The sequence below is a fragment of the Carcharodon carcharias genome, chromosome 18 (assembly GCF_017639515.1).
Source record: "Carcharodon carcharias isolate sCarCar2 chromosome 18, sCarCar2.pri, whole genome shotgun sequence".
NCBI classification, from domain to species: domain Eukaryota; kingdom Metazoa; phylum Chordata; class Chondrichthyes; order Lamniformes; family Lamnidae; genus Carcharodon; species Carcharodon carcharias.
Genome location: NC_054484.1, coordinates 19,375,369 through 19,392,635, shown reverse-complemented (window position 1 = coordinate 19,392,635; position 17,267 = coordinate 19,375,369). Strand labels below are relative to the sequence as shown.

General features: G+C 42.1%; 1 protein-coding gene across 1 annotated transcript in view; it reads right to left on the bottom strand.

Moving 5' to 3' along the window:
* Positions 1-17,267, bottom strand: part of LOC121290412 (mucin-2-like) — a gene marked incomplete at its 3' end in the record, with an annotated part of 51,892 nt that overhangs the window by 16,703 nt on the left and 17,922 nt on the right. The window contains exons 6-9 of the mRNA XM_041210852.1: positions 16,926-17,264; positions 11,504-11,758; positions 9,773-9,885; positions 32-251 (exon numbers count right to left, since the gene is read on the bottom strand). Coding sequence (XP_041066786.1) covers positions 32-251; positions 9,773-9,885; positions 11,504-11,758; positions 16,926-17,264 — 927 coding nt within the window. The remainder of the gene's footprint in view (positions 1-31; positions 252-9,772; positions 9,886-11,503; positions 11,759-16,925; positions 17,265-17,267) is intronic.

Sequence of the window (17,267 nt, the reverse complement as noted above, 5' to 3'; positions counted from 1 at the left end):
CTTCCACTACACTTGCTGTGGAATTTCTTACCTGAAATGGTTGTGTTTTGAAGGTCTACATCGAACGTTGTACTTTTGTTTAAAGAATCAGCAACCGATACTTTGACATCGGATAGAGGGACAGTCATGTTTGTTGATGTCACCATAGTAAATAGAACAACCACGCTCCCTTCTTCAATAGATGTTACAGTAAAAGTCAGTTTCCCACTCTTGATTAAATCTTGGATAGCCGGACTAAGCCCTTTTATCAACTGAAATGAAGGAAACAGAAAGCCATTCTGAGATACTCTCATTTCTGGAAAATGAGTTCACAGTGTTTTCAGGACAATTTCATATAGCAGTACATTCTAGAACCAAATGGGGAGCAGGCTATCCTAGACCTGGTAATGTGCAATGAGACAGGATTATTCAATAACCTCATGAAGAAGAAACATCTAAGTAACAGTGATCACAACATCATAGAATTTCATATTCAGTTTGAAAGCAAGATGTGTGGGTCCATGACTAGTGTTTTAAAACTAAATAAATTAAACCAAAAGGGTATGAAGGCAGAGCTGGCCAAGGTAAACTGGAAGATTAGGTAAAAAGGTAGGGGAAGGGAGTTTCAGTGCCAGACTTTTCAGGAAATATTAAGTAACTCTCAGCAAAGATTATCCCAGTGAGAAAGAAAGGCTCTTTGAGGAGGATTCATCATCCATGGCTAAATAAAGAAGTCAAGGATAGGATTAAATTAAAGAAACACAGTACCAATCTGTCACCATTAGCAGTAGGTCAGAGGATTTGACAGACTTTAAGAACTAGAAAAGAATAATTAAAAGGATAATAATGAGGGGAAAAGCTAACTAGTAATATAGAAACAGAAACTATGGGCACAATTTTCTGCCTGTTGAGTGGGCCCGACCCAATCTCCGGGGGCAGGGAGCCAATCCCCACTGGAGAAGCGGGCCCCGCCGCCATTTTAAGTGGGCAGGCCAATTAAGGCCCGCCCAGCGTGACGTCCAGCGGGAAACGCTATGCGCTTCCTGTGCAGGTGGGGCTGTTCCCCAAAAGCGAGAGTGCGCTCTTTTGCGCATGCACAGGAAAGAGTGCACATCTCCCTGAGGCTAAGTGCTGCCTCAGGGAGATGGTTGCCACTTTGAGCAATTTTAAAAATAGAAAATAAAGAATTCCCTAACATGCTCCCCTCATATGACAATATCACATGAGATGGGACATGTTCATAAGTTACACTATAACTTTATTAAACGTTTTAAAACCCTGCATGAAACTTCATCCTGCCGCTGGATGAGGTTTCATGTTTTCTCTATTCCCCGCCGGGGCTCCTGGCCGACCCACCAACCTTAAGGTTGGACGGGCAGGTCCTTTAATTGTTTAAATGATCCTGTCAATGGCCTCAATTGGCCATTGACAGGTCGGCGGGCCCGCAGCTGATTTTGCTGCACCCCCGCCTTCCTGAAAAGTTAAATGGGGCGCGGTGACATTGGGGGTTCCACCTGACATCATCTCGCGTCATTTTACGTGTCAGCAAGTGAGCCCCACCCCCTGCTCGCTGACAGCAAAATTCTGCCCTATGAGTTGTTTCTATAAGTATTTGAATAGGAAACAGGTAAATAAAGCTAGTGTTGTCCCTCTGGAGAGTCAGTTTGGGGATTTGATAATGGAAAATAAAGTAATGGCAAAGGCATTGAACAGCTGCTTTGTTCCTGTCTTCAGAGTAGAATTATCCCAAAGTTAATTGAAAACAAAGAGGTGATAGAAAGGGATAAACTTAAAACAATCATCATCACCAGGGAAAAGATTCTAGAAAAACTTAGCCGTAAAGGCTGGCGAGTCCCTGTGACTGGATGGCCTACATCCTGGGGTCTTAAAAGAAGTGGTGGCACAGATCATAGACACATTGGTTATAATCTTCCAAAATTCCTCAGATTCTGGAAGGGTTCCAACAGCTTGGAAAATAGATAATGTAATATCTTTGTTCAAGAAAGGAGGGAATTGGAAAGCAGGACACTATGGGCCAGTTAGCCTAATATCTGTAATAGGGAAAGTGCTAGAATCTGTTATTAAGGAGGTTATAGCAGGGGGTACTTAGAAAATCATGATGTGATCTGCCAGACCCAACATTATTGTGTGAAAGAGAATTCCTGTTTAACTAATCTAGTCAGATTTTTTGACAAAGTAACATTCAAGGAGGATAAACGGGAAGCATTAGATGCAGTGTATATGGATTTCTAAAAGGCATTTGTTAAGTTGCCACATCAAAGGTTACTATACAAGATAAATACACATGGTGTAGGGGGTAACATATTAGCATGGATAAAGGATTGGTTAGCTAATAAAGAGCAAATAGTAAGGATAAATGAGTCTCTTTTGGATTGGCAATCTGTACCGAGTTGAGTGCCACAGGGATCAGTGTTGGGTCCTCAATTATTTACAGTCTATGTAAATGACTTGGATGAAGGGACTAAATGTATGGTAGCTAAATTTGCTGGTGACTCAAAGGTCAGTAGGAAAGTAAGTTGTCAAGAGGAGGTAGAGGATCTGCAAAGGATATAGATAGGTAAAATGCATGGGTAAATTTTGGCAGATGATCAATAATGTGGGTAAACGTGAACTTGTCCATTTTGGCAGGAAGAATAGAAAGCAGTGTACTATTTAAAGAGAGAGAACTTGCTGGTACAGAGAGATCTGGGTGTCCTGGGACATGAATCACATAAATTAGTATGCAAGTGCAGCAAGTGATTGGAAGGTAAATGGAATGTTATGATTTATTGCAAGAGGTATGGAATATAAAAGTGGGCAAGTTTTACTGCAGCTGTACAAGGCCTTGGTGAGACCACAGCTGGAGTACTGTGCAACAGGGTCGGTCTCCTTATTTGAAAAACAAATATAATTCCTTTAGAAGCTGTTCAGAGAAAGTTCACTCGACTCATTCCTGGGATAAAGGGCTTATATTATGAAGAAAGGTTGAGCAGGTTAGGCCTATACCACTGGTGTATAGAAGAATGAGAGTTGATCCTATTGAAACATATAAGATCTTGAGGAGACTGAATAGAGGGGATACCGGGAAGATGTTTCCTCTCGTGGGATCACTAGAACTGGGGGACATAGTTTAAGGATAAGAGGCCTCCTTATTAAGTCAGAGGGGAGGAGAAAATTTTTCTTTCCCAAGCTCATTAAAGTGTGGAGTTCTCTTCCTGTTAATGTAAGGAAGGCTGCTTCATTAAATATATTCAAGATTGGGTTAGATTGATTTTTGATAGATCAGGGAGTCAAGGGTTCTGAGGTGCTGACAGGAAAGTGGAGTTGAGACGAACATACGAAGAAGGAGAAGCAGGAGGCCATTCAGCCCCTCAAGCCTGCTCCGCCATTTAATAAGATCATGGCTGATCTGATAGTAACCTGAAATCTGCATCCCACCTACCCCTGATGACCTGTCAAACCCTTGTTTACCAAGAATCTATCCACCTCTGCCTTAAAAATATTCCAACACCTTTCCAGGAAGAGTGTTCCAAAGACTCACGAACCTCTGAGTGAAAAAAATTCACCTCATCTCTGTTTTAAATGGGTGACCCTTTCGTTAAACAGTGACCCCCTTGTTCTAGATTCTCCCACAAGAGGAAACATCCTCTCCACATCCACCTTGTCAAAATCCCTCAGCATCTTATATGTTTCAATCAATTCGCCTCTCACTCTTCTAAACTCTGTCGGAAACAAGCTTAGCCTGTCCAGCCTTTCCTCATAAGACAACTGACCCATTCTAGGTATTAGGCAAGGTAAACCTTCTCTGAACAGCTTCCAATGCATTTACATCCTTCCTTAAATAAGGTGACCAGTACTATACACATTATTTCAAATGTGATCTCACTAGTGCCATGTTCAGCTGAAGCATAACCTCCCTACTTTTGTATTCAATTCCCCTCGCAAAAACTTATAACATTCTATTAGCTTTCCTAATTACTTGCTGTACCTACATACTCACCTTTTGGGATTCATGCAGTAGGACACTCAGATCCCTCCATACCTCAGAGCTCTGCAATTTCTCATCATTCAGATAATATGTTTCTCTTTTATTTTTGCTGCCAAGATGGACAATTTCACATTTTCCCACATTATACTCCATTTGTCAGATCTTTGCCCACTCACTTAACCTATCTATATCATTTTGTAGCGTCCTCATTTCCTCTTCACAACCTACTTTCCTGCCTATCTTTGTGTCATCAGCAAATTTGGCAACCATCCCTTCAATTCCTTCATCCACGTCATTTCTGTGAATTGTAAACAGTTGAGTTCCCAGCACTGATCCCTGTGGCACACCACTCATTATATCTTGCCAACCTGGAAAAGACCCATTTATGCCTCCTCCCTGCTTCCTGCTAGCCAGTCAATCTTTTATCCATGCTAATATGTTACCTCCTTTACCATGAGTTTTTATTTTCCACAATAACCTTTGAAGTGGCACTTTATCAAATACCTTCTGGAAATCCAAATACAAATCATCCACCAGTTCCCCTTTATCCACAGCATGTGTTACTTCCTCAAAGAGCCCCAACAAGTTGGTTAAACACGATTTCCCTTTCACAAAACCATGTTGACTCTGCCCGATGATTTTGAGCTTATCCAAGTTTCCTGCTTATAGCTTCTTTAATAATAGCTTCTAACATTTTCCTATGATACATGTTAAGCTAACTGGCCTGTAGTTTCCCACTTTCTGACTCCTTCCCTTTTTGAATAATGGAGTTACATTTGCTATTTTCTAATCTAATGGTACCTTCCCTAGATCTAGGGCGCTTTGGAAAATTAAAACCAATGCATCAACTGTCTCACCAGACTTCTTTTAAGACCCTAGAATGAAGTCCATCAGGACCCAGGCTCTTGTCAGCCCACAACTCCAACAATTTATTCAGTACCACTTCTCTGGTGACTGTAATTTTCCTGATTTCCTCCCGCAGTTCCATTTCCCGGTTTATAACTGCTTCTGGTATGTTACTTGTATCCTCTAGTGAAAACTGATGCAAAATATTTGCTCAATTAATCTGCCATCTCCTTGTTTTCCATGATCAATTCTCCAGACTCACTTTCTATAGCATCAATGCTCATTTCATTAACTCGCTCCTTTTTTAACTATTTATAAAAAACTCTTGCTATCTATTTTTATATTTCTGGCTAGCTTTCTCTCATGCTGTAATTTTTCCTTCCTTATTAGTCTTTTAGTCATTCTTTGCAGTTCCTTATATTCTGTCTAATTTTCTGACCTGCCACCTGTCTTTGCACAATTGTAAGCTTTTTCTTTAAGCTTGATACTATAGTTAACCTTTCTAGTTAACTATGGATGGTGTGTCCTTCTCTTGGACTTTTTCTTACTCATTGGAATGTATCTATTCTGTGCATTCTGAAATACCCCCGTAAATAATAGCCAGTGTATCTCTATTGACCTAGCTCTTAACTTTACTTGCCAATTCTCTTTATGCCCTCATAATTGCACTTATTTATGTTTTAAAAAGAGTAGTGTCAGTCCCACTCCTCTCTCCCTCAAACTGAATGTAAAGTTCAGTTATATTCTGGTCACTGCTACCTAGGGGTGCCTTCACTGTGAGATCATTAATTACCCCTGTCTCATTTCACAATACCAGGTCTAGTGTAGCCTGTGCCAGGGATCAGGACATCTGCTCAGGTCTGGAAAGGAACTTGCAGTGGGATGGGGAGGACCCGGTTGTGGTCCATGTAGGTACCAAAGACATAGCCAGGGCAAAGAAGAAGGTTCTGCATAGTCAGTATGAGGAGCTTGGCACCAAATTAAGAAGCAGAACCTCAAAGGTCATAATCTCTCCAGAACATGCTGTTCTAAGAAACTATCCTGAGAACATTCAATGTACTCCTCATCTAGGCTATCTTTGCCTATCTGACTTTTCCAGTCTGTATGTAAATTACAATCTCCCATGATTATCGTTGGGCCTTTCTGACAAGCTCCTATTATTTCTTCCTTTATGCTCCACTCTACCATGTGGTTACTGTTAGGGGGCCTGTACACAACTCCCACAAGTGACTTCTTGCCTTTCGCATTTCTCACCTCTACCCAAATCGTTTTCACATCCTGGTTTCCTGAACTTAGGTCATCCCTCTCTATTGTGCTAATACCATCATTAACTAACAGGGCTCCCCTCCACTTTTTCCGTGCTTCTTGGCTTTCCTAAATATTCTGTTTCCTTGAATATTCAGGTCTCAACCCATGTCCTCCTACAGCCATGTCTCCATAATGGTTATCAAATCGTAATTATTTATTTCTATGTGCGCTCTCAGTTCATCTGTTTTGTTCTGAATGCTACATGCATTCAGATTCAAAACACTTAGTTTTATCCTTTTATTCTTTTTATAACCTCTAGTTTCATCTGTTGATTTACTGTTAGATTTTTACTCTCTATCCCTTCCCGTCATGATCTGTTTTTCATAATAATACCGTTATCTTTGGATTTGTCTCTGCTCATTGATTTACCACATCTTCCCAAATTTGATCCCTTTTCCCCACTCTTTAATTTAAAGTCCTCTCTACTTCCCTAATTATGCAGCTCTCAAGAACACCCGTCCCAGCATGGTTCAGATGTAGACCGTCCCAACGGTACAGATCCTGCTTTCCCCAACACTGGTGCCAGTGCCCCAAGAACTGGAACCCACTTCTCTCACACCAGTCTTTGAACCACGCGTTCATCTCCCTAATCTGATTTGTCCTATGTCAATTTGCATGTGGGTCAGATGCAAATCCAGAGATTATGACCTTTGAGGTTCTGCTTCTTAATTTGGTGCCAAGCTCTTCATACTGACTATGCAGAACCTTCTTCTTTGCCCTGGCTATGTCTTTGGTACCTACATGGACCACAACCGGGTCCTCCCCATCCCACTGCAAGTTCCTTTCCAGACCTGAGCAGATGTCCCGATCCCTGGCACTGGGCAGGCAACACAGCCACCTGGACTCCACTCTTTGCTGCAGAGAATGGCATCAATCCCTCTGACTATACTGTCCTCTACTTCCACTACATTCCTTTTTGCTCCCCCCACTTGAGTGGCTTCCTGTACTATGTTGCCATGGCCAATTAGCTCATCCACCCTGCAGCCCCCACTCTTATCCAAACCAGCTGAAAAAAACTCAAACCTGTTGGGCAATTGCAAAGGCCAAGGATCCTGCCCTCTGAATCATCTTATCTGCCTCACTCGCAGATACACTGTCTTGTCCCTGACCACTGACCAAGTCAGAAGACCCTGTCCTAAGAGGTATGACTGCTTCCCGGTACAAAGAATCCAGGTAACTTCCCTCTTCCCTGATGCATCGCAGTGTCTGTAGTTCAGCCTCCAACTTATAAACTCTGAGCCAAAGCTGCTCAAACTTCAAACACTTTCTGCAGACTTGTTTGGCCTGGATCAACTGGCATCCAGGATGCCCCACATGCTGCAGCTGTGACGCAGCACCTGTCCTGACATCTTTAACGTGTTCTAATTAAATATTTAATTATTTTATTCAATTATATATTTTACTTTTATTTTTATGTATTTTAAGAATCTTACCACCTACTTCTGGACTATTTTGAACCTTAGAAATAGGATAAACAGTTGTTTACCAGATACTCGCCATAAAACTAATTTCTTCTCATGTAGCAGAGTATGTCCACTCCCTGAAGGCTGAGAAAGTTAGAAAGCAGAAAGAAAAAGAGCAGCTCTTTCCCTTTCTTCCGTACCTCCCTTAACTACCCAACTCCCAGCAATCTATTCTATGTTGCACATCTTGCAGTAAACCTTACTGAAAGCATCTCTTTCCCCCAATGCATCGAATTCCCACTTTGAACCAAATTCCCAAATAGGCTTACCTGGTTTATGTCTCACTCAGGCCAAAGTCCACCCCCTGTGACCGTGTGCCTCTTACTGTCCCTTTCTTATATGGAGCTGTGATGAGTCACTCTCTAGCTTGGCTTTCTGCCACAGTAGTAAATACTGATTCAAGCACCTATTCAGACCACAACCAGATCAGTCATGACCTTATTAAATGGTGGAGCAGGCTTGAAGCGCTGAATGGCTTAGTCTTGCTCTTATGTCCAAAGTCCTAAATTATGTCTAATTGTTTTCCCATAGAACATGTGTGTTGCTGAAAGGCTGTTCATATTATACATTTCAAAAAGGCAAGGTTACCCACACCCTTCCCTGAATCATATGTGGCTGTGAGTAAGCCATCTCTCTTAATAGCCAATTGGGATCATTTGGCAGTTGCTCTGCCTCTCACTGAAAAACAAAGCCAGATTATATTGTTAATCTTCTCATTGTCTGGATTAGATCCTGCTCTGTGTAGCCTGGCTATTGCTATGTGTGCCTATGTAGCAAAAATTACTGTAATTCATTGTGTGAAATGATTGGGGAAATCAGATTAAAGGGTGGGACAGCAGAGATACAGTGGCAGACATTTAAGGAAATATTTCATAACTCTCAGCAAAGATATATTCCAGTGAGAAAGACTCTATGAGATGGATGCACCATCCTGGCTAACTAAGTGGGTAAGGATAGTATCGAATTGAAAGAAAAATTTACAACTCCGTGAGGATTACTGGTAGGTCAGAAGATCAGACAGAATTTAAAAACCAGCAAAGAAACACCAAACAAAAATAATGAGGGAGAAATTAGAGTATGAGAGAAAGCTAGCTAGAAATATAAAAACAAATGGTAAGAGGTTCTATAAGGATTTAAAAAAGAAAAGACTAACTAAAGTGAGTGTTGATGCCTTGGAGGGTGAGATTGGGGAATTAATAATGGGAAACAAGGAAATGGTGGAAGTGTTGAGCAGTTATTTTGTGTCTGCCTTTACTGTCGGAGACAGTATACCTCCCAAGTATAATTGAAGATCAAGAGGTGAAAGAGAGAGAGCAATTTAAATTAAGTACAATGACCAAGGGAAGGGAATTGAGAAAGCTATCAGGACAGTTAAGGCTGACAAGTCACCCGGACCTGATGGCCTAGCCACTGGTGGAAGGAACGAGAATGAGAGGGCACAGATTTAAGGTAATTGGCAAAAGAAGCAATGAAGACATGAGTCGAAACATTTTTACACAGCGAATGGTTGAGATCTGGAATACACAGAGTGAGAGTGGTGGAGACAGGTTCAATCGAGGTATTCAAGAGGGAATTGGATTATTATCTGAAGTGGAAGAATGTGTAGGGTTACGGGGAAAAGATGGGAGAGTGGCATAGATGTGCTGCTGATTCGGAGAGCTGGCCCAGACACGATGGGCTGAATGGTCTACTTTGTACGAGGAATTCACCGATACTGTGAATTTCATGAATCTGCATTGTCTTTTAAATCATCGCTAGCTAATGATACATTTTTCTTTGACAATTAAAACCAGTTGTGTCCATTTCTCTGTGTTTTGTTTTCCTGTTTTATCTGATTAGAATGTGAGCTATGGATAGTTCAGATGGCAAATGTTAAGATCTTCCAGATTGCCCATGATTAAGCAATTGCTATCAGTGTAACTCATTACCTAAAACGGAAATTTGGATAAGTTTCAGATAGAGGAGGATAGTGGTTTTTAAGAACACTTGGCCATAGTCACACACTTGACTTCTATACTGAGAACAAGGTACTTTATACTTTGAAACCTCACAAGTAGCAAATGGTAGCCTTTCACGTCCTCATATTTACGCAAACATAGATATGCCACTATATGTTATTTTTCCATCTATTGAGTCCCGCCACTCTTTTCCACTCCCCTCCCCCACCCAACATGCATGAATGACTTACTTCATCTGTGAAGTTCTTTACAAAGTCTTTGTACTCCTGGCTGCTTTCATTTTTCAGATCTGGAGTGAACTCCTTATTTGTAATTCTTGTTGACACCTCCACTACCGAGGCAACTTCGAAACGTGAAAAAAAATACTTTTTGAGTAAAACATAAATCGTAAATTTATGAATGCTGCTACAGTTCAAGTTTAAATTGGAAGTGCAGACATTAACCTTCCACACCCAATGAGAAGAGAGTGAGTGAGGAGTTAAAACAATGGTGAAGTATTGACCGCTCTGTTCTCAGCATGTGTCCCGATCACCGCCATTTTAACTTGCAGGTTTTGAAAAGAGTCTGAGGCCCCTGCCACAGTCAGTCACAGGTGCTATGACTAGATTAAAGTTGGGCCCCGTTACACAATTAGGACCCTTATCCGATTTTAACTCAGGATCTCAGAATTACATATTGATCAGGTGCCAGTGATACTCAATGGTGAACAGATACAAGGCAAGAAGATGCCCAGCAAGTTAAGCACTTCTAGTTAAATTTGAATTTTCTTGAGCTACAGTAAGTTATATTTAACCCATGACATAATTATAGCCCTTATGCGATTAAAATTTGGGATCACAATTCTCTTTATATTTGAGTCTCCATGAGCTAGAGTGCTCCTTCGGGTCGCTAAGGGAAGCCTATGACTTCCCCTGTCACAGTTTCCATCCCCAGCTCCCTCCATTGGCTATGATGTTGTCCCAATCTATCCCATCCCAACCATTTAGCTTTAAGCTAGTATCCATTCTGACAGGTCTCATACAGCTTCCTGGTAGCTTCAGGGTGACTTCCTGCCATCAGAATCCCACTCCAGCCTAGCTCCCACAACTGATTTCAGGAAGGATTCCAACATGTTCCAAGCTAAAATGGCCCAGGAATCTCAATGGAACTGTCATACAAGCGTGCTGTTCACCATCCCCTGCACACAGCATCATTCCTTGGTATCATATATGGGCTATTATGAATTGGACCTTCTGGCCCCTAGATTCTGGATTTCCAGTGAACCTTGACTGACATGTCAGAAAAGTCCTCCTATGCACTCCTGTCTTCACATCTTTCCAAGAAGACAATCCCAGCAAAGTAAAATGTCTTTGATCATACAAAACAGCTTGAAAGGAGGGCAATATGGCCTCCGATATTGGAACTTTGACTGCCAGAGTGGGCAGCAGGTTAATGTAGGAAACTCTGGGAAAGCTTTGAGCCCTGAGCAGTTTAGTAACCTACTGGGTTTCACTTGCTCACCCAACCCAAACACCAGTCACATATTTTAAGTCAACCTGAGAGAAGTGTAAATGGAGCGGAACGAATATGATCATGAAGTACAGCAGTTCCACCAATGCTCAAGAGGGTACGAACAAATCAATAGGAAGGGTACAACTTCCCACTCCAAGCCAAACAATTTGGTGGGGTTCTTCCTTCCATTCAAAATGCTAACACCCCCTATTTAAAATGCTAGCCTGTCTTCCCCTCTGCTTGAGCACAGAAAGGCTCACTCTCAAATTACAAGTGGAAGGCTTTGCTGAAATCTGAACTGACTAAAGCCAATGCTTAGACCACAGAGCTACCTGAGTGTCCCAGAGAAACAATGAGTTGTTTCGGAAACTTGCTACCTCAACCAATGTTCGGTCCTCCATTTTCACAGCTCACGTTCAGGAGGGATGTGTGATGAAGAGGGGAAGCAAAATCTGTTTCATCAAACATACCTGTCCTGACCTTCCTTGTAATTGTCTGCTGCTGACCGCAAGTTGTAATGGATATTATTATCTGATATTCAACGTCCGGCTGCAAACCACTAAATTCTGCTGCTTGTTTCTCAGTTTGAATTTGCTTTGTGTAGTTCCCCGCGGAGATTGTGGCATTGAAATGAGGCTGTTTGAATGCATTGTTAGTCTCCCAGGTGATGGAGATGACTTCACTTTCCACTGATATCAAATTAATTTGAAGGAATCTCAGTGGTACTGTAAAAACAAAATTATTTATTATGAGATATCAGAAAGAAATAAACATGCATTTACATAGTGTATATGCCTCAAAGTGCTTCATAGCAAATGAAGTACTTTTGAAGAGGGCTTACTATTGTAATGTTGGAAATGTGGCAAGTAAAACTTGGTCACAGAAACCACAATGAGACACTAAACAGATAATGTGTTTTAACTGGGGCCTTAGGGGAGGCGTAACTATTGACCAAGACACTAGATTGGTTCTTGCCTTTAGGGAGTACCATTTACATCCAGGTGCTGATTGAGAGAGAGAAATGAGAGGTCAAGAGCTGAGCGAGAACGCTATCAGTGATGGAGCATTGATGCTTTCTTAATAATAGGAGCAGGAGGAGGCCATTGGGTCCCCCGAGCCAGCTCTGGCATTGAATAAGATGATGGCTGATCTGATTCTAGCCATATCTTCACTTTCCTGCTTGTCCCCATGTACCTTCACTGCATTGTAGATCAAAAATCTGTCCAATGCTAAATTACTGATGCCAAATTTGTGAGGACATTTTAATTTATCAGCACATTGTGACAGCTGTTTGGGGGCTTTTCACTGGTTGACTGTGCTATGAGTTTGCAGACAATCTGTGCCACCCTCTTATGGGCTCCATGTCCCAAGTGTCCATTGGATGATCCCTCCTTGTCCTGCCTGAAACAGCTCTACAAATGCTTATGAAACTTTGGTGTCCTTACTGCTGTAGCCACACCTAAAACTGCTGGAGCTGGAAATACAGGATCAGCCATTCACTAGCTACAGCTTCTGAAAAGCTGCATAAGGACTGTATTTCCCTCTGCTCTGAGGTGCTCAGACAATGATGAGCATTGTTCTGTCTTACGTGACTATTGAGGAGTTGGGAAGAAGGAGCAGTGGATTAATAAAAGACTTTTAAAATCACACTGCCTTAATCTGCCAATAGGAAGAGGATCAAGGCCCTTCATTCCGATGTAGTTTCTTCCAATGATCTTCCTTCTCTTCTTGAAATGCTGATGCCCTCAGGAAGCCACAATCCCACCCATCTATGGTTAATGGGCTCCTTATGGTGCAGTTAGTCCTCATAGTTTAGGTGATTCAGAAGGAGAAATCATCACACAACCCAACCCTGTCTTCACCTGGTTTCAACCAGGAATCTCTAGAGATAGGTCAGCACTGATTTCCACTTCTTAACCCAATGATTTGATTTCACTGTGAGTGACAACTAGGATCATCAATGGCATTGGAGCCACTGCAGAGACTGAGCACATAACCTCGGCTCACATTTCAGAGCAATACTAAGTACTGGAGCATTGGAGGTGCCAGCCTTTAGATCAGAAATTAAACTGTCTTTGCCAGAGATTCAGGTGGATACATAGCCAAAGAAAATACTTCAAGAAGGAAGGGAATGTGTCTAATCAAAAAATTCAGCTACCACTTATTACATTGTGGCTCGTGGTGTCTTACCATGCATTGAAAAATGTTCTGCTTACAATCTAATATTAAATATATTTTGAAATAATTTGTTGTATAAGAAGGATGTTTAACATGAGAGATGTGGTAAGGCATTAGAGGAATTTAAGGCTTACTTTGTTGTGGATTAGCTTTGTGACATTGGAAAATTACAATTACCATGAAACAAATAATAGTAGATTAATCCTTAAACAATATTTAAAAAATACAACTTTGCCATAGCATATCTCCCTGCCTAGACAAAGACACAATTGATAAATGTTATCTGTAGCATAAGGGATCTGGCATAGAAAAGGTTAATGTGGGACTGTGTATAGTACCACCCACAGTGTCGTGTACGGAGCACATGAGCAGAGTCTAGAGGGAAGTCTTGGACTGGACCGAGACCCGTGTAGAAGCCAAAATGAAGTTAGCTTCAAGTTTGGACTATATGGACATAGTTATGTGTTATCAATAAACACTTAATGGTGTTTAAGAACTTCTTCATGAGAGCTACTGAACAACATGCAACACTTTACAACATGATGACAACTATCAGAGAAACCCAGGCCTCAGAGAAGCTGGAGCAGAAGGTTAGAAGTGCAACATTCTGACCTGACGGAAAGCACCAGTAGCCAAGAAACAGAAGGAGATTGATTGACAGACGCTCCAAAGCAGGATTGGAATCAGATGGGAGAAGTAAAGCTCCACTGCACAGCAGAGGACTTGACCAGACCTCTTGGAGGTCCAGCTTCAATAACCACAGAGTGCGGAGTCAAAGGAGCTAGCAGGGAAGAGTAAGCTAAAGTATTAAGTTTTTAACTAGAATTAGTTTCATAAAACCTTTCCAATATTTAGAATACAGCGTATCCCATTTTCTAAAGCACGGAACCGGCCTGGGTTCCAAACTGGCGCCGGACTACATGGCTGCCTTGCTGGCCCTGAACGAGGAAATAAAAATCAGCAGTTTAAAAGCCCAGGAAAAGCCAGGGAACTACTTTTTAAAAACCCCAAAACTCATCGATAGTGTAGGAAATCCTAGAACAGCCGATTAAGAGAGTCGCTGCAAAAAATTCAACAAAAAAGTTGGGACCACGATTACAGCTTACCAAACTCGACAAGCCGGGGAGGAGGCATTGAAAAATTCACACTGCAGTGCCATCTTGGATTCCCTCACAGCATTTACAGCTGTAATTACAAAAAAAATTTAAATGACCAAGGATCTGAAATCGACTTTACCAGACGAGTTTGAACTCATCCAAGGCCCAGAACAAGCACAAAATTAGGCACTTTTGGAGAAAGAGATTCCTTAGGTATATGCTTGCTTCAAGTCTAGACAAAAAGACAGAAGCTGAACAAGTTAACATACTCGAAGGGTCATGAGGACTCGAAACGTCAACTCTCTTCTTCTCCGCCGATGCTGCCAGACCTGCTGAGTTTTTCCAGGTAATTCTGTTTTTGTTTAAGTTAACATACTGCTATATTCAATAGGTCCAATAGCCAATGATTTAATAGCTAGACAGGGAATCAATGAATCCTCAGCAAAATTCACAGAAGATTTTAAAATAATTTGATACATAAAATAATTTGGGCAGCAACAAAATCCTAGAGAGATCAAAGCTTAACCAACCTGTCCAACAGTCAGGAGAAACGATTCACTCTTTTATTAATGAGCTGTACAGATTGGCTGAAGGCTATGACTATGGTGGCCTGAAATCAGAGCATATAAGGGACGGAATTGTTGTTGGACTGGCGGATGATGCCCTTTCAGACATGCTTCAGGCTAAGGATGATTTGACTCTTAAAAAGGCCATTTCGATCGTCAGGCATTCCGAAATCCACTTATAGCACAGATCCATCTTAAGCAGCAAAAGCAAGCCATGGCGTTGCCTGCACTGTCCAGCTAGTAGAACAGCAAAGGGGCGGAGACGGTCCAGGCCAAGGGAAGTAATACCCCAACTGACCACTAGAGGGTGGGTGGCCATACCAGCACTGTGGAGCCAAGCGACCCACAGGCATGACCAATGTCCATCAATCTCATCAATGTTTTAATTGCAACTGCATGGGGTGCTTTGGAAAACTATACAAAGCTAAAACAACCTGACGGACAGAAATTCCCAAGGCTATCCATGAGATTGAGGTACCACACCAAGAGGAGAGACAACCATACTTCTTGGCTGATGTCAAAAATTGCGGAATTTCATTCTGGAGTGCAGATATTTCAGTGAATGGTCATCTCACCAACATAAAATTGGACATGGGGGCCAGTGTTCTCTTGGTCAAGGAATCATGGCTGAATGACCTCTGGCTACAAACAACAGACGCACCACTCTGTGGGCCTAGAGGAAACCGAGTTCCAGTTATATGTATGAGTCTGGAACCATTAACATTTTGCGGCAAGCAAATATTTGAAGTCATGTATGTCATCCGTAACCAGTCTTTTTCTCTTCTGGGCAGAGATGCCTGTGTTGCCCTGAACCTTCTTAAAACAGCAGAAGATGTCAAAACAACCTCTGTTGTCAATTACACCCAATTGCAAGCTCCCGAGAAACCCAACAGTAATGTTACTCTGGACTGGGTCTTCAGTTCTGAGTTGTCTTCACTCTTTGCACAGCCAGTTTTTCCAGTTTCTTTTCAGGTCCCAGAAGCCGCACGCTGGTCAGACCAGCCAACTACACAGATGGTCACCACAATGCCTCGAGTGGGTGACAACCAAGGGAAGAACCAGCAGCAGCAAGACAAGCCCCAACCTCAGACTCCAACAGTTGCTGTTACAATACTTCAAGACACTCCGGCACAGAGGCAGCAACTTCCAGTCACTACACCCATTAGCCAGACGATGCTGCAACAGGGAAGCAGCCATCAACTGATCGCAGCACACCTCAGTGAGACCATGAAGCTCATCGATGTGAGCGATGTCAGAGGAAAAGCTAAACTGCAAGGTGGGCCCATTGATATGACACAACCACCCAACATGGAGAAACAGCTTCAAGTCACACAAGCATCATGGCGGACCACACACCATAAAAAAACACTGGGTTCACATCAAGGATGAGCAGGAGTTGCATTGTCTCTGACAGGCACAAGATAAGCCAGTGGGGATCAAGCAGACCAGATGGGAAGTTGACAAGGAAAAATTCAACCTCAGAATTGGCAAGGATTTTCCATTCCAAAAGAGGCTACCACACCTCCAAATATTACAAGAAGAAGATCTGGAAGAATTGTAAAACCCCCAGACCGCCTGAATCTGTAAACACAGAGACTTAAAGGCTGGTGGGAGGGGGGTTTGGGGGCGGGGAAATGGATAGCATAAGCAATATTGATATGTTGGGTAAACATGATTATATTGTAAATACATTGAGTAAAGACTTAGGGGAGGTGTAGTATAAGAGAAGTAGCATAGAAAAGGTTCCCAATAAACACTGAGTGGTTAACTGTACAAGATTCAGAACCTCTTTGTGAGACTAACGGAACAGCATATGACATCTTCCAACATTATCCATAAGTGAAATGAAGGCACCAATGCAGTCCTAATTCTAATGGATTCACATAAAGTTCTCCCCTGTAATATGGAGCGACCAGTGAGTTACTGGAATCTATATTAAATAGCTTTAAGAATGTGACAGAAAAAAACTTCTTTAATATAAAGTTTCCTCTGTGATTAAGGGGTGCATAATTATATAATGGGATAGTTTTTGATTAAAATATTCAACTTACCACAGGCTGTAGTGAAGATAGGAGTCGTGGTGGTACTAAGTGTAGTGGAGTTTGACATTGTGGTTGAGGTGGTTGTTGAGGAGGTTGTTGGTGTGGTCATTAGGGTGAAGGTTGGTGTGGTAGTTGTGGTGCTGGTGGGGGTGGGGCTTTGGGTGGTAGTGTTTGAGGTGGTGGTGGTAATAGCTGATGGGATTAGATTGGTCGTGCTGGGGGTTTTGGTGGTGGGTGTTGCAGTAAGAGTGTTGGTTGTTGGAGTGCTGGTCCGGCGAGTGGTGGTGTTTGGGTTTTCACTGTTTGAGAGTTTGCTTGGAGTCGTGCTCACTGAGGAAAAGATAGAACCTG